The sequence below is a fragment of the Heliangelus exortis genome, chromosome 2 (assembly GCF_036169615.1).
Source record: "Heliangelus exortis chromosome 2, bHelExo1.hap1, whole genome shotgun sequence".
In the NCBI taxonomy this organism is placed as follows: Eukaryota; Metazoa; Chordata; class Aves; order Apodiformes; family Trochilidae; genus Heliangelus; species Heliangelus exortis.
The window spans coordinates 21,226,093-21,250,159 of NC_092423.1; the positions used below are offsets into that span (position 1 = coordinate 21,226,093).

A 24,067-nucleotide genomic window follows, 5' to 3' on the forward strand; every position below is an offset into this window, starting at 1 on the left:
TACAATATGCCCTAGGACCTAGGCACTGCTAAGCCTGAAGAGGACTGAAGCCTGCCCTAGGAAAATCACCTGGCTATAATGCTATGTAGTGACTATATCATAGTCCCATTGACAAATGGCTTATGAAATAGCAGTGAATACCTGGGTAAGAGTTTGTTCATGACACTAAGTCACTGGAGGGAGGAAAGTTCAGGGCCAGCTGAAAAGCACTGCAGAATAACCTTACAGTATTGGGTGGCTTGGCAATGAAAAGGCAGATAAAGATCACTGTAGGGAAGTGTTATTGAAGAACATGGACAAAAAAATTACAATCCTAACTTTACTTACAAAAATATGGGTTCTGAGTTGACTTTTGGCCTCAGCAGCAATGTCTTTGGGGCAAAATATTTCCATGAAAACAAGAGCTTACTGCTGACTAACAGTCAAGTAGGCTAGTACAGGGCTAGGAATTGTTGGGTAAGGAAGGGAGAACTAATAGATAGCCACTGTATGAAAGCATGGTTCACACACAAACTGAATGATGTGCAGAGCTCTGTTTTCCTCCTTTTACACAGAATCCAGTATAGCTAATGGCTCACCATAAAAATTGGCTTCTGTATGACGTATTCTGAGACTTTTTAATTTGGCAAGAAACTACTCAGGTCCTTAAAATCCAGTGATACTGGATGATAGTGATCAGCTGTTCATTGACTTCTCCCATGGAAGAATTAGTGGCATCAAATAAAGCCAACAGGCAGTAGGTACAAAACAAAACCAAACAACACAGTTCTTCACACAGTATGCAGTTAAGCTGTGGTGTTCCTTCCCATTGGATGCTGCAAATTCACATGGAGTTGAGGGATACCTCAACAAGTTCATGGAAGACACCTGATAAAGGCTATTAAATACAAAGATGCCATCTCTGGGAGCTGAAAATTCTGGGACACCATCAGAGTAATTTGTGGAATGATCTGCACATGCTTACTCTTGCTGTGTAGCTTGTCCCCAGTAGTTGGGAAACAAACTGAACAAGGCACAGACTTAAGATTTTGGTTTCTGTTTCAACCCCCTATTTCAGGGGGTTGATTTTCAACATCCAGTGATGGTCTAATGCCCATTCCATATTCTTCTCAGGCTGCTGAAGCCTCAGTTTTGTCTCATACTAGAATAATCCTTTTATCCACATTTTTTGTTCCAGCTCCCTATGTCTTTCTGTTTTTCAATACTGCTCCTAATGTACTAATACTGTACTGATGTACTACATCATGTAGCATCTTGTGAAACTAAGCCTTCTGAGCTAATTAAGTGTCTGTTTCCAGAATGTGGAGGAATATTACAGGGCAGAACTGGCTCATTTGCCAGTCCCAGATACCCTGCCACTTACCACAACAACACTGACTGCGAGTGGGCCATTACGGCGCCCAGGGGACGCGTTGTCACGGTGAACTTTGATTTCATCAGCATTGATGACCAAGGGGATTGCAGTAGCAACTACCTGATCCTTTACAACGGGCCAGATGCCACCTACCCCCCAGCCGGGCCATACTGTGGGATGGTATGTATTGCCTACTGCCTGTGACCCTGGAACTGGTTAAAGTGAATCTTTATTGTTTCGTATTCGGGATTGTTTCCCAGCTGTGCCTGGAATTTCACACAGACGAGTGGAAGTGAAGGCACGAGTGTCGCGAGGCACCTCAGGAGCCTTCCAATGCAGACCTTACAGTGACATCTAGTGGAAGACATCATCAAGAGATTTTGCTCTATATTTAGCTGTATTTATGATTTAAATGCTTGTATACCTTGAGGGAGAAATGAAAAAGGAGTATCGAGCACAGACCTGAGTTTCCTTTCAAATTGTGGCTCGATTTATGCGTCAGTTTTACCTCTCTGACTGGCTTTTCCACAAAGAATCCTGATCTATAAAGCTTTTCATTATTCTTTTCTTTAATTTTAGGACACAAACATCTCTCCATTTACTGCTACATCTCATCAAGTCTATATAAAGTTTCATGCTGAATATGTGACGTTACCATCAGGATTCCAATTAAGCTGGACGAGCTAGAACACTCATAATAAGAAATATACTACTGTTCTGGGATCTACTGAAGAGACTTTAGGTCATAAAAGAAGTTTGAAATTCAGTTACAATAACTGCAATTGAAGTAAGGCCTTAAAAAAATTACTGTAAATATAGATGTGATAAATTTATAGTTCTGTCAAAAAAGTGATCTCCCATTGTCCTGAAAATAAACTGTTACCTACCTAACTGTGAAAAGGAAGTTTTGCTCATTTTTTAAAACATATTTTTATATTCTCCCATGTAATTTCAAATGCTCTAAGTAAATATACCCCGCCGCCCCCCCAAAAAAAGTTTTACATATAATTCTATAGGATGTGAATTAGACTTAAGTAAAAATATTCAACGTGAAGTTGCTAAGACAAGCTAAGATACAAAGTTGTCATTAATTAATTCTATAGAATTATGTGGTTTTATACCAAGCCTCTTTGAAAGCATTAGTAAGTATTTAATCAAAATACAATAAAATCAGACATTTCTAAAAATGTCCCTTGTTCTACTACCATTTATGCAGATAAGATGCAGTCCTTGTTGAAGAACTTCCTGTAGTACTGTGGAATGGTTGTAAGAACCCAGCTCAAAAAATACTCCAGCATTCACTGAGGTTTAATGCAGAAAGAATGTGCTGGGGTACTAAATCTTAACCACATCAACTAATGTCAGGATCACATTCAATATACACAAATACTTGTGATTATATTTATTGAGTTGTACATTTAAGCTTCAGAATCTATTTTACAATTGAATTTATTAAAAAAAATGGGAGGTTTTTAGTAACTGATTCACATTCCTAGTCCAACTGTAAGCAACTCCCTAGATATTTCAAAAAATGGATATAACTTCAGAATATGGCAGACATAAAAATATAAATTGACCTTTGACTAGAATTTGTTCCTTCCCAAGGCGGGACATATCATCCATTAAAAATGTTGTTGGCGGGGTATGTAAAGGACACTGATTCACACTGTGAAACATTTTTTGTCACAACCCAGAATGGATGACCAATTCATTTCCTGAATGTCACTTGTGATGGACAGGCAAGAGGAATTTACACGACAGCAGAGGACAGGCCTCATCAGAACTCCCACTTCATAACTAATTCATTCAATCATAGTGAAAGTAGTGCCTTGATGTGATTGTCACAATAATTATGAAATGCCATTAAATTAAAAGGCAGTTCTAACAAAACCCAGGAATTCTGTGGAGATTCCCCAGTGAATGCTGGAAAAGCCATTATTCCACCAACATAGAAAGGTTTTTAGCAGCTGAAGAGCCATCCTGTTTAAAACAAAGTTTAGGAAACACAGAACAGACAAAGAGGGAAAAAAGGTAAATGACAAGATACAAAATACAATTCAAAATGATCTTACAATAAGTTAGAATGAGAGAAACCTATGAGCTTCTAGTTGCCAACAGAATTAGATGCTCAGAGTCCACACCAAACTGTTTTGATATCAGTAATAGAGACAATACAATCTTTGTTCATAAAAATTATTAAAAACCCATAAAGGAGACAGCAAGCAGTAAAGAAAAGCCATCTAAACTTACTAAAGCTCTAAACGTGGCATTGTTTGAGACAGAGACTGCAAGTAAAATCAAGCGTGGCTTCAGCTGTTTGCTTGCAGAGAACAGCATAAGCGAATTTCTTTTGGACAGCTGCATCAGGGGCTTTGCCAAACTCCATTGCAGTTTTGATTTTCCTATGAATCACCATGGATTTGGTGCAGTTGATGCAGGGCAGTGAATGCCTTCAAGATCTGGCTGCTATCTCTTGCTGCTTGGTGGCTTGTCATGGAAACATCGGATTTTAGGCAAGAACCAGATACGCAAGAATGTTGTAATTTTCTGCATTTCAGTGCCTTCAGCACAGTTCATCTGGAAGCCACAGATGAAAGGGAAGACCATGTCTGATCCTGGTACATAAATTTCTCTTGCTAAATGCTGATCACACCCTGATGGATGATGAGTTCTCAGCTTAAACTTTGGCCTTGTCAGGAGAATGAAAGAGCAGAAACTGACAAACAATAGAAACCTTAACATAGTTTTAATGAATGAAGTTCTTAGTGCGTTTTTGAGACTGATGTAAGCCACATATCATACAGTTCATGGACATAAAGTTGAGTTCCCCTAGGACATCTCCATCCCCTGTGATCACTGTACTGAGGCTGATCTACTGTTGATTCAGTGAGCAGTATGTAAATGAGATCTGGTGACCTGTGATGTGCATGAGTCCATTCTGGTAACACAACCTTTGGCCTCAGGCTCTAGGGGGGGGACTGGAGTTAAACTGATGAATTTGCTGAAATCTGTACTTCGAAAAGATTCATTTCAATAGAAGAAAAAGTTTGATTCACTTTAATCCAAATTAAATGTTTTTGTACATTTTTGATATGACAAGTATTTGCTCTAGCCATGAGTTTCTGTCACAATGTCAGATTTCATGGAATCATTGAACTTCTGCAGAAGACTAAAGAGCACTATAAATGGAAATTTTTAAGATTTTTTTTTTTAATCTAATAATAACAAATGATTGATGCATCTTTAAATGTTACAAATATTCCATACCTGTGCATAATTTTATTTACAATTCAGTAAAATGTATGAAATTCTTTAGAAAAAAAGAAAGTCCAGCAGAGAATTTGTGCTCATGAAGACTGGTAAATGAAGCTGCTGGTACAAGGTTCAATTGATCTTGCCCAACTGACTCTTGCCAAAAATAGTCAAGGTCTAAAATTAGAGTAAATTATCAAACCCATTCTTTAGAAAAACAGGAACAAAGTAACCCACTGCTGTCCTCTAACATTTTATGTGAGGAACCACAACAGAGATACCACTGCAGAAGTAATAACGTGGAGGTCCTTAAAGGAGAGAGCTGGTGCTAAGCCATGTTTCTGTCTTGGAAGGTAAGGAGCCATTTAAAACACTTGCTTTAAAAGGAATGCACAGCAAAAGCAAACAGGAACAGCTAAACAGATAATTTAAAAACAATTATTCCGTTAAACTTCTATGTGTTTTTTGCAGTATACAATTCAAAAGGCAACATCTGTGTTTAAAAAGATTTATAGCTTCATCTCCCAGTGCTGGCATGAATATCTTTGATTTTATGTCTGTGCACATTGCTGTCTATTTTACAGATAATGTTCTATTTCTGAATGCTGCATGCTCATATTATATTACCTGCATGACTACAAACCTTCCCTTGTCCCTGACCAAGCAAGGGTAATGAATGTGCATGTTTTGACTTCCTAGAGCCTGCATGTTTTTCACTGATGTGTAAATCTCCTTCTGTGTGGCACTCTATATATTTGTTTTTATATAAAGGTATATTTGATAAGAGAGTTATACAGGAATGGCAATCAATCTGAAGACTAGAATTTAAAAGAATAAGCACTAAAAGGTCCAGAACATTAATTTTTAATTGGCCTTCCCATATGGCAGGGCTATTCTTTGTAAACAGCAAGTGAGAAGTAATACCAGAATGAGATCATCTGGGATGTAGTTTTTTCAAGTAAAGGAGAGAGAAGATACAGAACTAAAATGCTGGAAATCATGGTGCTGGTCAATTTGAAACGTGAGCTAATTTAAGTTATGTTTGCAAAGCAATTTTGTCTGAGAAACAGTTTTCACTTGGCTCATAAAAAAAAGGAGGAGGTGTCTCAGTTTCCAACAGCAACTCAAATTAACTGTCCTAGGCACCAAAATTAAAATATTTTGAGAAATTATTTTTTGTCAGATACCACACTAAAACTGTAGAAATATTCTGTAGTCCTAATTAAAATTAAATGTAATTAAAAAAAAAACATATAGTTGTGTACTGTTCACAATAACAACATTACAGGATCATAAAAATAGAGATAAAATTCTAGAAGTTCACCTTTATAAGGCAAAGATCAGCAAAATAAATATTGTGTACCAGTTGTTGCACATAATTACTGCAGTTTTGATGGATATATTTTAGTAGCAGTGCCTAGCAGTATACAACTTTTTGCTGGTGCATGTTGCTGTTGTATTGTCAGTAACAATAGCTTTCCTTGGTGTAGGAAAAAAAAAAAAAAGGATAAAAATAGAATGATGTAAACCCTCATTTCCCTGGTTAGAAGAACTACCTAGGACAGCCAGAGCAAAGGCAGCATCATTGCTGCTCCTTAGCACAAGGAAGGAGTCAGCACTGCCCGTCAGGAGCAGGCTGGGGGAATCAGTGCGGGGAACAAACTTTTCCCTCCCCCTGCCAGGGCACAGCAGCTACAGCTCTGCCATACAGTCCTGGCCATACATCTACCCCATTGGCTCTGACTCCAGCCTGCTGTCAGGACAGAAGGCATATGCCAACCCCTGCAAAGAATTCAGGCATTTGCTCTACAAGCATTTAAGCCAAGTGACAAATTTAGAATGAATCTGTCAAGATATCAAAGATATTTTTTAGTTGTTTCATAAGCAAAAAATTCAGTATCTGGATAGTACAGCAAGAGGTAAATTGGGAAAGCTGTACTGTGAGCAAATGGCTGTAAACATGGGGAGGGCTCCAGCAGCCTGTCCCCAGACACAGGCTGCCCAGCCTCGAGTTAGGTTTGAAGAGAGAGCTGAGGATATTTCAGGTCAAAAGAGTTACAGAGGAACTGGATGCAGTGGGAAGAGGTGGTAGGGGATAAGAGAGGGAAAAGGGGGTTACTGCAGTGGCATAGACCCTCTGCAGAAAATTGGTCATCATGAGTATCTCTACTGATGGAACAATCTAAAAATCAAGTTTTCAAGATTGAGGAATGACCTGACCTTGGATGGTGTGGCACACATCCTTACTTTGCCATCCCATCTCATCGAATTTATAGTTTGTGCTTCACAAGGAGCTGAGAAGCTTTAAAAGGAAGACTTGTCAGAAACTCCTCTTTGCCATATCCATTGCAGACCTGACTAGGGTTTTGATTAGTGAGTTTAAGAGACAAAATATTTGTCAAAGCAATTAAGGTAGCTTATAGAAGAAGGTATGAGCAATAGAGGAACTGTTTATGTGAAAAGAGAATAATGAAATTTGGTGTATGGTAAAAACAACCCCACAGTTCTGAAAAAAGGGGGTGATGGCATTATGTTTATTAATTGGGGAGCAATTAAATACTTCTGTTGTAGAGGTAGAATGTGGACACTCAGGCTATGTGAAATGTACTAAGCTAGTGTTTTGATCACTGAATAAAGGGGGAAGTGAGAAGCCAGGTGAGCTTCTCATTAGCCATGGAGACACCATTTTGTGAGTATCTTGTCACAGTCATGTGTACTTTATCTGTGTTGGAATAAACAAGTTAAGACCATGTTTGTTAGGCAATGAATCTGCTTAAGCCTTTGCTACTAAATAAAGCCTGCAACTACTCTGTGAAACAAGAACAGTAGCGATGCTGGCACCCAGGACTGGTGCTGCTGCTCAAGTGGTTTCTCAGCAGGCTCACTCGGCGCTGGTACACCTGGATAGGTGGGGGGTAATGTGATGTCTGGGGTTGTCCTGTGATTCTTCACTCTGAAGAATGCACGTGGCTGCCCGAGCGGGACTGCGTCCCCGGGCACAACATGCACAGCAGCGTGGCCTGCGGCTGCCCCCCAGGCCAGGGGAAGGCAGAGCAGGGCATGGCATGGCATGGCAGGGTATGGCAGGGTATGGCAGGGGAAGGCAGGGCCGGGCAGGGTCAGCCTCCTGTGGGCACTCGGGCGCCCTCTGCCTCCGCCTCTGTTCCTGTGCCACACCCGCCCTGGTGCCCGCGGAGCCCCTGAGCCCAGAGCCTGCAGCCACCCACGGGGCAGTGATTGGGCCGCGACCCCTCCTGCGGCGCCTCCAGCCAATGGGCTGCGGGCCTGCACCGAAGGGGCGCGGGGATTGGCCGACGCCTTTCCCCGCCGTGGGTGGAAGCGCTGGGGCCGGGGAGCGGCTGTGCTGCCCGGGGCTGGGCCGCCGTGCGCCTGCGCGCCGGGGCGGGACGATGGGGTGGGGAAGGGGGGCGGGCGGGTGCAGTCTCCGGGATCCGCCCTTCGTGCCAGTGGGTGCCGAGCAGCCGTGTCCCGCAGCACTGCCCGGTGAGTCCCCCCCCGGGGCCGGCATCGGGCCCGTTCCTCCGTCCCGGGAGCGGAAGGTGGCCGGCATCCCGGTCAAGGCTCCGTTGGACTACACTGGGCACGGGGAGACGGGAGGGGGCGGAACTGGACGGGCGGAGTGGGCGGGCTCGCTGCCTTCGGCCCCCTCAGGCCGGGGACCGTCTCCGTGCTGTCCCGTCGGGCGCCCCCGCCCACCCCCCCGTCCAGGCCTCACGGTGTCACAGTGTCACAGTGTCTGTTTCTGCCTCCCTGACCCAGACCATGTCCAAGTCGCTGAAGAAGATCGTGGAGGAGAGTAGGGAGAAGAACCATCCCGAGGTGGACATGTGCGACCGCGGCATCTCCAACATGCTGGACGTGCCCGGCCTCTGTAGGTACCGGCGGCGGCGGGCGGGGAGAGCGCGGAAACTTCCTTATTTGTCCCGGGACGGCCGGGGGCGCGGGCGGGGGGGCGGCCCGGGCTGCACCGCTCCCAGCTGCCCGCGGTGCGGCTGCCCCAGCTCCTGCTGTGCCGGGGGTGTCCTGAAGCCTCGGGCGTTGGAGTTTGGGGAGAGGTTCGTGGGCAGGGGAAAAAAATCGCTTCCAGCCCCCGAGAGCGCCGGGAGAGCCCCTGCTCCACCGCCCCGAGAGGCCGGGTGGGGAGCCGGGGCATCCTCTGTTCTCTCCCGTCACCTCAGCACCGTCTGCTGCCCGACGCCTCCCCAGGCGTTTTTCCAGGCATTCTGGAATTTGAGTGATGAGGAGACTCGGTCTCCTGTCCCTCCTTGTCTCCCCTGCTCCCGAAGCAGTACCAGCAGTCAAGTAGCATCTCCTGGTTTCTGAGAGGGATAGAGTGAGGTTAGCCTGGAGCTGTGCTTGGCTGGTCTGGGAAGGGGAGCAAGGTAACACTGTGTTACAGGGACAGCAGTGTCACACTTTGCACGTTGCATGTCCTTCCAGAATTGACAGGATGCTTTATTGGTAAGTTACATTTGCTGTAGTTAATTTACAGCAAGTGCAACATACCAGTAACAAAATACTGTCCCAGTTCTGGAGAGCACATAAATGAAGAGTTATCTGCCCTGCTTTTGCTTTGTCTAAGAGTGTGTATGATGTTATGGTACAGCTGGTAGGCAATGAGTTAAAATGTGACTTACTGTTGTGTGCACAGGTTAAAATTTTCCTTAATGCACAAAATAATGAGAAAAAAGCAAAATATAAAACAACCAACATACTTGAAATTTTGACTTTATTCTGTTTTAGCACTTTGCTATGGTTGTTAAACTTGATAGTGTACTTAACTCAGGGAAGTGTCTGGCCCGCTCCCAGCTCACCATTGTCTGCAGAGGCAGGAGCAAGCCAAAGTGTCTTCATTCACATCAATAAAGGATGAAGATTAAAGGAATCTAAACTGTACTGATTCCTTCCCCGCTTCTGAGTTGTTGATGGCATTTCAGGAAGATTACATTGTAAAGCCTGTGTATATGAATTCACATTAAATGGGAAGTTTCAGTGTATTTCTGTTGGATGAACAGCTGTTTGAGAGAAAGTAGTATTTAGATTGCATTAACTACAAATCCATTTTCAGATTTATCCCTTTCAGATAAACTAACACATTAAGAGTATGGGGCAACAACAGAGTACTGTTGCTTTTGAGAAGTTGACTTGTTACCTGTTATCCACACTAAGGCACATAATTAATTAGTCAGCTTTGATCTTTCAGGCAGGGGAAAAAGGTAACGTTGAAGCACATCAGTAATGCTTACATGGAAAAAAAACAAAAAACAACCAGAACAACTTTTCTGCTACAAAGATTTTTGGGTTTCTTTTGCAGGCAGGGTCAGGCACCACAGTGGTGGTGGTCCTTGGTACCAATTTGCTAATTAGGCATGCAAAGCTGGTTTGGCAGGGAGGTCCCTGTATGGAGTGCAGACTTGTGGTACCCTAGTGACAGTGCATCAGGGAAGTCTGTGCAGATACTCTTGGTTCACATTTTGTAACTTGATTTAGTGTGAGGACTTGGGGCCTTCTCTAATCTGTTTGGTGAGTGAGGAATGATGACTGGTTTCTGTTTAGTTAATTGAGACCTTCTTGGTTTTTCAGTTACCCTGCACTCTGCCTGAGAAGACATTGTAAGTAGGGTTTTCTGGTTGGTTTTGTTTTGTTTATTTTTTTATTGTCAAAGTATTTGTTGCTTCTCATCTGGAGAAGTAATAAATTCCTCCAAATATGTCTTTTAAAAAGCAATGGATAGGTATTACCTCTGAATTTTAGGCAATGGTTTGAGAAAGTTTTTTACTTACTTGTTTGCTAACTCTATAATCTGACTCCTAATCATAGAACCATTTTGGTCGGAAAAGATGTTTAAGATCAAGTCCAACCATTAAGCTAACACTGCCACCACTGACCCATGTCCCTAAGCACCACATCTGCATGTATTTTGACCACTTCTCTGGGCAGCCTGACAATCCTTTCAGTAAAGAAATTTTTCCTACTATCCAGTATAAACCTCCCCTGGCACAACTTGAGGCCATTTTTTCTTTTCTTATAGCTTGCTGCTCTAGAGAAGAGACTGACTGACTCTCATCTAGCTACAGTCTCCTTTCAGGTAGTTGTGGAGTGCAGTAAGATCTCCCTTCAGTCTCCTTTTCTCCAGACTAATAGGTGATATTTTCTAGTATAGATTAGGTATTTTGTTTTTCTCTGGCTTTCAGAACTGGCAAGGAAGTTAAATGTGCCTGACCTAGAGCCTTCTAGGTATGCTGGATATCTTTCCAGTGTAGTATTAAAGGTTGGCTTTTCAGAGTTTTTTTTTCCATGAAATATCAAGATCTCTGTTAAAAATAGCCATCATAATTCATGCTTAGTGACTGTTCTTTCACAGCATCTTGTCTTTGATGAGGGGTACTAGTAGGCATTCAGAGATAAGGAGAAGTTTAAGTTATGTTTGGAGGGAACATTTTGGTGGCATTTTCCCTGTTTTGTGTATTTTAGGTTTAAGGACTAAATAGGTTGGAGCGTACTCAGAAGTGTGTTCAAAGCTGCTGATAGGAATTTTGTCTTGTGTGGTTATTTAATGGTTGTGAATGCACCTCCCACAGTGGGGGTATCTCTTAAAGTAAGCTACTCACTGTAGTCTTGGTTATTCTTCAAGAAAATGCCCTCGTCCACTATGTATTTGAGTACTTGATAGAAGGTGGTTAGTGGACTTGTGTGTAGTGGACACACAGTTAATGTGGACACAAAGATTTTTGAGGCAGTGCACCACACACCATCTGATCGGTGGGTCAGTCCTCTCCCTTCAGGTGCAGACCTATTCCTGTTGTGTTTGTTTAAAAAACCACAATTGTAAGTGATCATTGAAAGCCAGTGTTATTTGGGGAGAGTGAAGAGAAAGGGGAATTTGTGCACTGGCATAAAATAGGTTGCTTTTCTGGCTCTCTTTCCAGTGTAGTGAATGCCTTGCTATGAAACCTGCCAGCCACTCGTGTTTTCTTTTGCCTTGACTTCCACCCTCTGTATCAGCTGTGAAAGAAACAAACAGACCAAACTTATCTCTGTCAAATACCAATGTCTCTTTCCAAATCAAGATTAAATACTCCTCCTATCAGGATGCAGAGTGACACTTGGTTGACTGAAACTGTCTTAAACTAGCTTAGGCCTAGAAGGTTGAGAACCTCTAGTCTCTTCCCACTGTTGTGCTTAGTAAAAGGAGAGTAGAGTTACCAGGTTGCTTATAATATGGTGTTCAGATTCACAAATAAAAGTTCAGAAGTCCCTGAACCCCCTGCTTGCTCAGGAGTTCATTGATGTCATTAGAAGTTGAGTTCTATTTTCAGAATATTTCTTGAATCCAGGCACTTTGTGTTTTCTCCTAGTGACTTAAAGTACAAACTAGAATTGTGCTACTGAATTTTGAAGGCTCTCAGAAAGGTAATATGAGAAAATGCTTTTCAAAGACACAGTGTAGTTAGAGGTTTCATTTGAGACTAAAAATAGTCCTTGATCTAGGAGTTCAGTGCTTTAGCTTGTCATCATAACACAAAGACCATGTGAAACAGTGTTAAACTTCGAAGACTTTTCTTATTACTCTGGTATGCCACAAAATAAATGGTATACCATTTATGAGCACATGGATGCTATAGCTGTGCATCCACACATGGATAATTTTTAAAACCTTCTTGCCCTGTGAAAAAAATGTTCTAATGTGTGTTGGTTTTCATTTCACGTTGTGAAGTAAACAGATAATGGTTACAAGGCATGCAGTATGGGCAGCTAATGGTAGAGAGGACTGATGGTCAACCTGTAGGATGTTCAGCAAGTAGGGCATGGTCTGCCTTTTCCTTAACCAGGCTGTTAGGACTTTAAACAGCCATCAACAGTTATGGAGTTGTTCTTGGAGTAGGGACTAGTCTCCAATATTTCATTTATGTATGTTACAGTGATCAACATGGGGAAACTGAATGGTGAATTAATTATTTTGCCCAAATAACTTGAGACATCTGCTGCGCTGTAGTCTTGTCAGGGAAGGAATATTGGATTAAATCCTGTTTACTCTCTAAGTGTTAATTTGCTCGTGTTATCATTCCATCTGTAAGCTTTATTTTACATAAAGTACATGCTGTGTGGTAAGATTAACATGCATAGAATTTTTATCAGAAAGTTAGCATTGATATAATTGTCTGCTCCTAAAATAGCCACAGTACAGAAGATGGAGGGGTAGGCTGCTTGTAATTCATTTTGTACAATGCTGTGATGCTCACCCTGCATTAACTTCCTCCAGTGGGACAGACAGTGTCTTATCTTGGTTCAGCAAGGTCTCTGAAGTCTTCCTGTTCTGGGTTGTTGTGGGTTTTTGGGTTTTTTTCTTTTTCTTTTTTCTTTTTTTTTTTTTTTTAATTAAGTCAAATCCAGTTAAATATTTCATGTAAAACTAAACTGCAGTGCATGGCAGCAATAAATTAGAAGGCCTTGTAATAGGCCCCAAAGAGAAAAGCTTAAATGTTCTTCCTCGACCCATTCTGGTTTGGAGCAATAGTGAGATTGAGACCATAATGAGAATTTGTGATTACACAAGTAAATTGCTTGTGCAAACAGTAGTATCCTGACCCTCAAACTTCTGTGTGGATATTTGGTGTATCCTTGAAATCAAAACAACTTACTGCTTGTATGCTAGTTATGGTGATGTTAACAAGGCATCTGAGGTCTGCAATCCTCAAAGAGCTGCTTCTTAGTGTCTAGGAGCTCCTCCCATTGTGTTATGGAGAAGCAGTAGTAATTCTGCTGAGGGAATTGTAGTGCCTGTCAGCTGCTGGGGGGCTGTGACCTGTTGAGTGATGCTCTGTGTCCTGCTGCTTTCCCTTACCTCAGCTCCATGCATCCAAACCAAGTGGCTACTGGGCCCCCTTCATTCAGCCTTGGAGGTGTTACTCAGAGATGTTAATTAGTTGTTTAAGGCAGGTGCCTTTGTCAGAAGAGGTGACAATTTAGTCTTCATGCAAGATTGACTTCATATATAGGATGAGGAACACCACAGTTGGCTGTTCCACAGCACGGTCCCTTTCATTGGTGCAAGAGAGGTGCAGTGTACTTAAAATCTTGGTGTTTTCAGGGGCTGATTGTTTCACACAGGTCAGCTTACTGTAAGTGAGCAAGTTCCCATCCTTTTAAAGAGTGACCAGATGGCAACTTATGTCTAGGCTCCATTTCATAATATGCTTGCAAATGTGTTTCTGAACTGGTAGTAGCTTTGGAGCTTTCAAGATTGAAAGCCTTTTTTGTCTAGATAGAGCTAAAATGCTGTTGGAAGTAATCCAGAGCACAAATGCCTAAACCTTTGCTGTTTTCAAAATTACACCAGAATGTTGCCTTTTTGTTCCTGTGAGAGAGGTCAGTCTGCTTTGTGGGTCAAAGATGCAATGAGATTCTTTGTCAGACATGAGGACTGAACAAGAGTGAAGTTTCAGACAAGGTGTTGAAGCTTCAGTTGAATTTAGACAGTAAGGTCCAGATTGAAATGCCTTTGGTCTAGGGAAATTTTTGATGTTGGGACTTAGATCTATTCTGTATAGACATGTGAGAAGAAATCCTGCTGAAAATAGGCTTGGTTGAAGAAGACAGTGGTGTGACAAGTGTGGAGAGGGAGTAATGAGAATAATTCTTGTAAGCTTGTGTTGTTGAAGGCCAGCAGTACACAGGCTCAATGGTTTGGTCAGCAGGCTTACCTTTAAAAGCTAAATATGCATGGAATCTTTTATGATACTTAAAATCAGCAGGAGTTGCACGTTCAGAAGATTAAAGTCTCCAGCCCCAAAGCTTACTTTCCCTTGAATAAGCATTGTCACTTCCTATGTATAGAAATAATGAAATTGTGGCAGGAAAGGCTCACCAAATGCATGCATATGGATTAGATTAGGTTCTGTCTCAGTTCTCTGCTAGTAAAACACTTACTCTGTTGTTTCTTAGTTCAGTTGGTGATCCAGAGCAGGTACTTGTAAATGTGCTGCTGTGTGGTATTATTGCAGTTCAATGACTTCTGTAGTGCAGCTAAGTTGCATCAAGTGCTGATGTGCCTTTTAACTAAGTTTAGATCTCTTCCTGGAGGCTGCTGTTCTTGCCTGCCCCTTAGTCCTGTTTTTTCTCAACAATATTACTACAGGCTTTCTTGCTCTGTCCTGTTCTGCTATGGGAGGTGGTACAGGCAGTACTTGGAGTGCTCATGTTTTAGTAGAAATTCAGGGTGGATGTATTGTTTTTTCCTTTCTCCTCCCTGCCTTTCCTTCCTCCATAACCTGCAGTTGCAGAGGAAACCAGGGTGAACTTTCTGATCTGTTTCTGCCTTTCTGTGACTGTTTTTGTTCTTCTAACAGGTGATATTTGTCTGTGGTAAGTCATGAGCTTTATGAGCTTTCAAGGGTTAGCTGAAACAGGTTGCTGTATCAATAAGTAAAAGCTCTCCAACCTGTTATCTTCCAACTTACAATTTAGTAAGTATTGATTAGCATGGCCAGTTTTCACACATGCTCACCAGAATATCTTCATTCCCAAAGGCAGCAAGACCCTGCTTGGCTGTCTCTAACATCACTAAAGGTAGTGATGTTTGTTGCTCTGAGGCACGACAGGTGTGGCACTACAGCTGTCCTTCAGGCAGCAAAAGTTTCCAGCTGCCTAGGAGGGGCAGCAAGGTAGTATCTAAAGCTGTTTTGAAGAGGTTGCACTTGAAGTAAAGAAAAGATGTAGGGGAGTAAAATATTTCCATTTTTATAGTTCCAGTAAAGTACAATAAATTTATTACAGGGAGAGAGAAGATATTTGAGAATGCCTTCAAAGTGTGAATTTCTCCTTGTACTATTTAGCATATTTTTTTATCAGATACTGCTATCCATTGTGAACTGTGGAGATTTTAGGGAAAGTTATGGTAGTGTTGGGGGTGGAAGTAGGCAGGAAGAAATGTAAAGGTTGAAGAAGTGTGGGAGCAGTGTCTGTCTCTGTAGCTGCACTGTGCCATATACTCATTTGTTCAGTAAAATAGAATATGAAGGGGCTTTGATCAACCAGATTATTAAATTGAGTAAATACTCTATGTTGTCACCTGACCGTTTGCTACACAACAGTTGTGCTTCATTGATGTGAGGTTGTAAATGCAGCTGTTGACACTTAGGACTTAATCTAGCATTGAGTTGATAATGAATTTGGAACATATGGAAATGTAATGGCTTGTGTGGTGTCTGTTCTGTTGGATTAAATGTTGGAGTACCTATCAGTTGTCCCTTGGGAAGGATTCAAAGAGTAGGAATGAGGTGTTTTTGTGACCAGAACTAGACTTCTGCTGGGAGGCACCAGTACTTTCTGCTCAAGTTGTGTTTAATGCAGTAGCAGAAAAGTGAAGTAAAAAGACAGAGTCTGGGAATGTCCTTAACTCTTGGGCTTTTTGTGTTTATTGTGATAGTGCACATGAATCTGGTGTTACTGGAGCAAAGATAATACCTTGCCTCGTTTTTAGCTGAAATAGATAGAAGCTCTCACTTGCCACATCCAGAAACTAACTTCTTTCTCTCTTCACTTGCAGTTACCTTGTCTCATATCACACAGCTGGTTCTGAGTCACAACAAGCTTACAAGTAAGTATACTCCTGCTTTTGGACTTTGTTACAGGCTCTTAAGCAATATTGAACAGCTGGCACTGCTAGTTTGATTTTTAAATTTTTTTTTAATAGACTACAGTGTCACAGCTAAGAGTGCTTCTTGGTGAAGCACTTTATTGAAAATAAAGAGATTGAGGATGTGACTAGCAGCTGTGTTCAACCATCATCCTGAAATCCTTAGGTTATAGTGAGGACTTCTGAATTATTTATTTTAACTGCATCACAAATGATAAAGATTGCATTTTAACAGATGGATAATTAACTTGTCTGAAGCAAGTGAAAATAAATCACAGCTCAACTGCATTATATCTATAATCAAACATATGTGAGCAAGGCCAATGGAATGTGAGTTTTGGTCATGAAAGTCAAGAAGTTGTGCAAAAAAAAAAATCTTTTAAATGTAAATTGTCTCTTGGCTGTAGTGCACACACTACCTTTGGCTAAGACCCTGTGGACCCTACTTGCTGTAAGAAGCCTTTAAGTGAGGTGTTGGTGAATAACACATCATGAAGGCAATGTAAATGTGACTTAGTGGAGGGAGATATCACTCTGACTTTTGCAAGGCAAAAAAAATACTTGTTTTGGTAGGTGAACGTTTCAGGCTTACTCATCGGTGTCTTGTGCAAATGTTCCTACTTCTGGGTTGTGGAAATATGATCAGTTTTGTCTAATCCTTGTTACTGAGTATCTAAAGTGAAGAAAAATGTTTGGTTTGTCCTCATCTGCTCTTTGCATGTGCCAGTGGGTTTCGGTCTCAATCAGTCCTTACCTGAATTTAAGAGTGCATGAAATGGGGAATGGGGAATGGAACCACCAAAGGGGGTGCATGTTGAGAGCATGACTGAGAAGGTACTTTGCCATGTACCAGACCATACCCAAAGAAAGCTTTACAAATTGAGATGGGTTTAAAAATAACCAACCGAACACAAACACCTTCCCTCAACAAACTAACCAATAAAACCCAACCTATTGAACTCTAAACTGCTTGCTACACAAGCTTGAAGATAGTATGTGTTATTTAAAACATGTGTATTGGTACAAAAATCTTGCTTAAGACAGCATTTGCAGAGGATTAAGCAAGAGGAAAAAAAATTAAAATATTCTTAGTTTCTAGTACATAAAGACTTCTCTAGTTGAGTTTATTTGGTACTAATGCATAGCTTAAGAGATTTCTATTAGGAAATAAGCCCTGCTTCTGATTGTGTAGTGCCTTCTAGACTGCTGTATTTCTATTTGGTTTTGTCCCTTTTCTAGTTTTCAAAGAATTATGTAGATGGGGATAGATAAGGAGCAGTTTTCAGCTATCTAACATGTAAATGATGACCAGTAGGTAAATTCATGGGTAAACTCAGGAGGGAAAATTGTCAACATCACTGTAAAACACAGCTCTACCTCTGGTTTAGAATGTCATGAAGTTACAAATAGTTGGAAGCTGAGAGAATGTTTTGGGAAAGCATTGTTGTAAATTTGCTTTGGCCATACTGCTGTCTGGCATCTGTTACCAGACACTGATGGAGCTGGGCTGCAGGGGCACCTTTCTGGTGGAGTTGGACAAGCAAGGAGGTGCCATCTCTGAACTTACAGAATCATAGGATGGTTTGGGTTGGAAGGGACCTTAAAGATCATCTAGTTCCAACCCCCCTGCATGGGCAGGGACACCTCGTACTAGACAGGCTGCTCAAAGCCCCATCCAGCCTGGCCCTGAACACTTCTAGAGATACCATCTACAACTTCTCTGGGCAACCTGTTTCAGTGTCTCCCCACCCTCATAGCGAAGAATTTCTACCTAATATGTAACCTAAATCCACACTCTTTCATCTTAAAACTGTTACCCCATGTCACTACATGCCCTTATGAAAAGTCCCCCTCCAGCTTCCCTGCAGGCCCCGAAAGTAGCTTTAAAGTCTCCCTGGGGCCTTCTTTTCTTAAGGCTGGACAACCTCAACTCTCTTAGCTTGTCTTTGTATGAGAGGTGCTCCAGCCACCTGGATCATCTTTGCAGCCCTCCTCTAGACTTGGTTCCAGAGCTCCATGCCCTTCTTATGCTGGGGGCTCCAGAGCTTGAGACCTTAGATAAGCAGGATGCAGGTATACATGTTCTCTCAGGCGAGGGATTCTTTCTGTCAACCTTTCTAATTGCTATGTTTGGGGGATTTTCATGTGGAGGTAACATCACTGCTTCTCCTGAGAAGTAACTCATCAAGTCAGACTTACTATTCTTTCACAAACTGATGTAGACATTTAAATAGACAGCCCACACTTTTAAAAGGCTAAATTTCAAGTTCATATTACCATATCTGACACTGTTGACCTAATCTTTTAAACTGTGTAATTAATTGTCTTAGCAGATAGTTCTTAAAATGACTGGGAACCTGGTGGCAGTGACACTTGACACGCTACATTTAAGGTCATATTAGCATCTTCTACTAGTTTTCTGCCATTTAAATGAGTGGTCTGCTTGGGTTTTTTTCTGCTGTTTAGAGTAAATATGTCTATCTGGAAGAATAAATACGTGCAAAGACTGGATAGGCTTATTTTTATGTAACCAGTTCATATTTTTGCCAGCACACTACTGAAAGTAAGTAAAGTTTAATTACCAAGTATAAGGACTGCACTATTAAATCTGTCATACTGCTTAGAATACTTGTGTGACATGTTTTTTGTTGATATTTTTGTTATGCCATACATACTGCTGGTGCTTGTGCATTTACATGTCTCAATCATTCATGATAAGAAATACTCAAATCCACATTGATTTTTCTGGAGAATATTAGGCTTCATTTTTTTCAACTGTCTCCTGGCAACTGAAGGAGACTTGAACTGTCTCCTTCTGCTCCAGGTATCTCCTGAAACAGTTGGGTTTGTCCTTTGCTGTTCGATGAGAACCTTTCGTGCTTTTGGATCAGAACCAAATTCTAGGCATAGCTAAATAGCTGCAATTCTGCAGTCTTGTTGAAGTGTCTAAGTGACAAACTTGGGACAATTCCATTTTGGAATCTTCTATGACAATCCAGTTGAAAGCAGGAGAAAGTGGGTATTTGTTTTTTCTTAACTTAATGTAGATATATGGATCAGTTTTTCCGTATATTGTACTCTGGGTTTTCATTCTGTCAGTTAGTGATTTAGATCTTTCTATTCAGTATACGGCTGAGAAGGAAAATTAAATAAATACGGTCCTGATCCAGGTGTCTTTTGAACCCCTTGACTAACATTAAATTTGTGGAAAGGAGTGGCTGAATGATAGAGATCTGCCTGTCAGTGTCAGGGATTAATTTGAGTAGATGTGACCAAATTGTCTTTGCATGTCATTTGATGATAGCTGGGGGACATACAGGTGATGCTGGCATCCTGCTCAGTGGGATTGTTAATAGCACATGAATAGCTGTAGGAAAGTAGGGTAGCTGTGCTGGAGGGGTATGGAGGGATTTGGAGCCACAGGACATGTAGAAACCATGCTTAGCCAGCTTGATCAATATTTTTTTTCTGCATCTTCTGTGCAGCAGTAATTTTTATGGGTGTCCATTCTACTGTTTTGTGCACTTCTACTTAGGACTGTTTTACTCAGGTTCAAGTGGAATGTAAATACTCTTGAGGTCCACAGCAGTCTGGACCACTTGCTTTTTCTGACACCCCTGTGCAGGATGAAATTGAATTTAGGTTTTGGTGTAGATCTTCATGTTTAGCAGGGCCAGCTAGCCCTTTTTTCAAGTCTTTTTTTAATTTTTTTTTTTTTCCCAGCTGCTGCTCCATGGTTGATGGTGGGGTAACTTTGTCAGTTAGGTGTTATGCTGTGCTTGCTTTCCAACAGTTCAGACTGCCATAAGGCATCTGAAATTTTGTGTTAGGGAATTTTTCATAGAAGTTCTTGAAATCAAACTTTGTCCTGCTTTGTTTAAGCCTCATCAACTTGAATTCATGGTTTCATAATGGTTCTGAGAATAGGTTGGGAACTGCAGAATGCTGGAATGTCCAGGGAGCCCAGGTCAGCAAGAGGGAAGGCACACTGCCAAGCTTGACTTTTTCTTTTTAACTCTAGAACTTTCCCCATGTCATTTCAAGTGGAATTCTTCGGTGTTCTGGAAAACAATGTAAAATAGGTGGGTGTGAGAGGTTTTTTTCTAGCTGGGAATAGAGGTTGTGTATCACGTGTCTTTGGAGCTTAGTTTTGCTTATAAATTGGTTGCACTGAAATACCAAATGGCAGCCATTGACTGGAAAAAAAAATAACTTTGCAGGCTCAAACTGAAGTTAGCAGGGTAGATTAAACTTCACTTTTTGTAAGTGAGCAATAACTGAAGTAGAATTAGCAAAAACCAAAACAAACAAAAAAAACCCCACCAAAAAAAAAACCTCTCATTTTTAATGGAAACATTTCAAGCATACATGTTGTGGCTTTTACCTTACCTGACCTTTTTTTTTTTTTGCTTGCAGAGCAGCTTTTGTGAACTGCTTTGCTGTTAAATGTGAAGTGGTACTGAAACTTTTAGAATTCAGATAGCTACACTAACTTGAGGTGTTCTCCAGCTACTTAAAGTGTATCCAAAATTTCACACCCTAGTGTAAGTCACACCTGCTAATTATTTTTCCTTGGTATGCTGGTGAAGTCTGACAGGTAAATTCCCTATGCTATACCAGAAGTTCAGGTTAATTTAAGTTCAGCCCATAAGTGCCCAGAGGGCCATACATGACTGAGAGCAAGCTGGGATGTTAAAAGTTTCTTCAGCATTGCCAGAAGTATGAGTGCTGGTCAGCAGTGCAACTATTATTACTCTGCCAACTTGGCATGTTTTAATTTCACTTATTTTTTGTGTGCTTTTTGGTTTTTGATGACTCATAATAACTGTAGAAGTTACTTGACTTGGGTATCTGAGATGATTAATTGAGAGTGTAATCATTTGGATAATCTATCTATTAAGAGGTTCTAGCTTTTGTGTCATTATCTGGTCATAGCTGCAGACCAGGAGTGTTCCTGCTCACTGCTAATACCGATTTGTCCATTAGAGGTCACTGTTTAAATATCTTTAGCGGTTTCGTGGGCAGAAGCTTCTGCTCGGGATCCATCCTGCCTGGGGGTAGTAACAGCAGCTTCGTGTTTGCTGTTCTGAGTCTCCTTAACCTGAGGTGATCCTCATCTTCACCGTATTCTTGTGTTGTCTTTAAAGGTTCTGAAAAGTTGTCTGCTATTAATAGCTTACTCCTAACAATTTTTCTATCCATTTAATCTCTCGTTCTGGTTCCTTACCCAATGTTATCAAGTGTCTGAATGATGAGAGATCAGGAATGGCTGCTTTTTTCCCTTCAAACCTCACCTGTATTACCTGATGTGTTCTCTGTCATCCTCTCTCCTTCCTCTGAACTGCTGCCCTATAATGTTTTCTGTTCTTTCCACTGCTTCTTCCTCGATTCTCAAGTCAAACACTTTACTGATCTTTAGTCCTTTCCTTTTTTGTGAAGTAATTAATTAATTTTTTGCTGCTGGTTCCTATTTCCACACCTGAATTTTTTTCTAATTCACTTCCTGATTGTCGCATTGATCATGTTGTTTTGACACATGGTCACCCTTTATCATCCTTGCACGTTTTGTCTTCTTCCAGAAGAGCAGTTGAGAAAACTTTTCTGGGTTTTTTTGGGGGGGGCTTGTCTGTTTGTTTGTTTTTATTTGTTTGTTTGTTTCTGTTCACACAGCTTACTGCTTCTTTGCTCTACCATCTCTTTCTAAATTGTTTTGCTCTCTCAAGCACAGAAGCTTGTCCCTTCACTGCTGTTAGCTATCTTGACTGTGTCCTTCACTTTTTAGCACAATGCTGAACTCCCTTGGTGTCATTTATATTTTGGGGTGTCTCCTTTATAAGTCACCTTTCTGGCTGTAGTGTGTGCCTGGTTGTATTGGAGGTAGTCCAAAGACAGCAACACTGCATCTGTCTGTTCTGAATCCCTTCCCAGTCTGGCTGCTTTGTCTTCTCCAGACTGCTGAAATGTGTTGTGGTGTCTCCCACTGGCATTGTCTGACACTTTGCATTTTAAGAGGTTGTTTCTCTAGAAAACTTGCTGATTTCTGGAGGGAACTAAATGTCCATATAGTCTTTATTCTTTGTTGTTTCTTGTGCTTTCCTCTGCTTTCTAGCTCCTACTCCTTTGTGTTGGCTTTTTTTCTAGTAACTCATTCCACACTGTTGCACTGACATAAGATACCCCAAAATGGTGCAAGTAAGGTGTCTGCATAGTGAAACTCAGCTTGTGTCCAAAGCTTGCAACTTCTGTCTGACAGTGGCCTCTCAGCTGTGCTTGGGAGTGGTGCTTTAAATTGATTCTAAGCCTTTTGGTTTTGTTATATATTTTTATTTGGTTTTACTTCCTATTTCTGGTACAGAGATCTCTGAAGGGAAGTATCTTCATGAATGTAGTGCACAGGGGGATGCAAGAAGGAAGGAAAAGGAGATCCCTGTACATATGCCTTTCTAAATTTGTGACATCAGAGTTCTGCACAAATGTTTAGATTAAATACCTTGTTACCATTTTTCTCTCCCTGAAAAAAATCCAAACCTTTGGTTCTGAAAAAGTACAGATGGTGGAGCATTTTAGCTTTCAATAATATAAATTCGGGGTTTGAAAATCTTTGGAAGAGTGAAGCAGAATAATTGAGAGATTTCTGTCCTGCAACAGCATAGAATGCATGCTGAAACTACCCCAATTTATGCTTAAATTAAATTGTCAAAATTTATCTTGTATGACAACAAAGGCAGCTTTACATCATTAGTAAACATGCATACTAAAATAAAACTAGACACAAATCACTTGTGTTTAACATAGTTCTTCAGAAACTGCTCTTTTCTTGCAAAAAGGGAGCTTCACTTATCTTGCAGGTGCTTCACTTATCTCCCAGGGGCTGTATTTTTCTTTCGTGGGGTGCTGTCTCCATGTGTACATACAGGTTGCAATGTTATATTGTTGGAAATCATCTTACCAGTTATAGCCTATTTTGAAGCTGGCATTTTCAAAGCTAGTGAATATTGCACAAGTGAACTCACTTCATAAAAGAGCTTTTGTATCCTTTTAAAGAATTTACTGCCTAACAAGCTGAGTGGAATTGTTCTGTGCTGATATTGAAGGACAAAAATGAGAATGCAGATTTGGTCCATATTGAGGGGAAACTGGATTTGGTTCCATGTGGTTGGTTTTGTACTCTATTTTCTATGTATTCTTTTTGTTCTTCTAGTAATCAGGTGTGGTGATCTGAAGGGGGTGAAGACACAGCATTTCCCTTCATACCACTTGCCGTCTGGCCTCTTTCTATTGGTGACCTTTGTCAAAAATACTGTAGATTGAAATAACCTTTGGAGTGAAATAATTTCTAGATCTTTGTCTGAGGGTTGGCAATTTGTGGTAACGTGGTTTCTCTTTTCTAACTGGAATAGCTGCTGTAGCTAAAATCAAATGTATAATCAGCTGAAGCCTGGGATCAGCTAATGTAGAGGTGCAAGGAGCACACTCTGCCGTGCAGACTCTTAAGAAGTGGCTTTAATAACTGGGTACGGGGAGACCAAACTAGGGGCAAGTTTAATCTGCTCCCAGCTCTGGAAGAAGAACCTACTGTGTAAACACAAGTGCTGTCTTTGCTCTTTTAGCAGCTTTCATTGCAGCCTCTTCTTGGGAGTGTGTGTTTGGTGGACAGGCTGGTGCCTTCAATAAAAATCAGTGTGTGGCAGTCTTGGATGCTGAATGAGGGGAAGAGTCAGTTGATCAAAATAGCCCTATGGAAGTTCTTAACTATAAAAAGTGTAAACCACTGATGCTGTCCAAGAAAACAAACTGAAATA

At 41.2% G+C, this 24,067-nt stretch overlaps 2 protein-coding genes across 4 annotated transcripts in view; both read left to right on the forward strand.

The window, feature by feature from the left end:
* The window catches only part of CUBN (cubilin), a 140,407-nt gene extending 138,153 nt beyond the window's left edge, over window positions 1-2,254 (forward strand). For both annotated transcript variants that reach the window (XM_071735142.1, XM_071735143.1), the window contains exons 66-67: window positions 1,299-1,534; window positions 1,934-2,254. In XM_071735142.1, the coding sequence (XP_071591243.1) occupies window positions 1,299-1,534; window positions 1,934-2,041 (344 nt within the window). In that variant the 3' untranslated portion in view covers window positions 2,042-2,254. The remainder of the gene's footprint in view (window positions 1-1,298; window positions 1,535-1,933) is intronic.
* A 2,556-nt stretch (window positions 2,255-4,810) lies between these two features.
* RSU1 (Ras suppressor protein 1) overlaps window positions 4,811-24,067 on the forward strand; it is a 101,369-nt gene continuing 82,112 nt past the window's right edge. The window contains exons 1-3 of one of the 2 annotated variants that reach the window (XM_071735144.1): window positions 4,811-4,959; window positions 8,387-8,498; window positions 16,176-16,226. In XM_071735144.1, the coding sequence (XP_071591245.1) occupies window positions 4,942-4,959; window positions 8,387-8,498; window positions 16,176-16,226 (181 nt within the window). In that variant the 5' untranslated portion in view covers window positions 4,811-4,941. Of the gene's footprint in view, window positions 4,960-8,035; window positions 8,111-8,386; window positions 8,499-16,175; window positions 16,227-24,067 lie in introns of those variants that run through there. The other variant, XM_071735145.1, reaches the window with a different exon arrangement.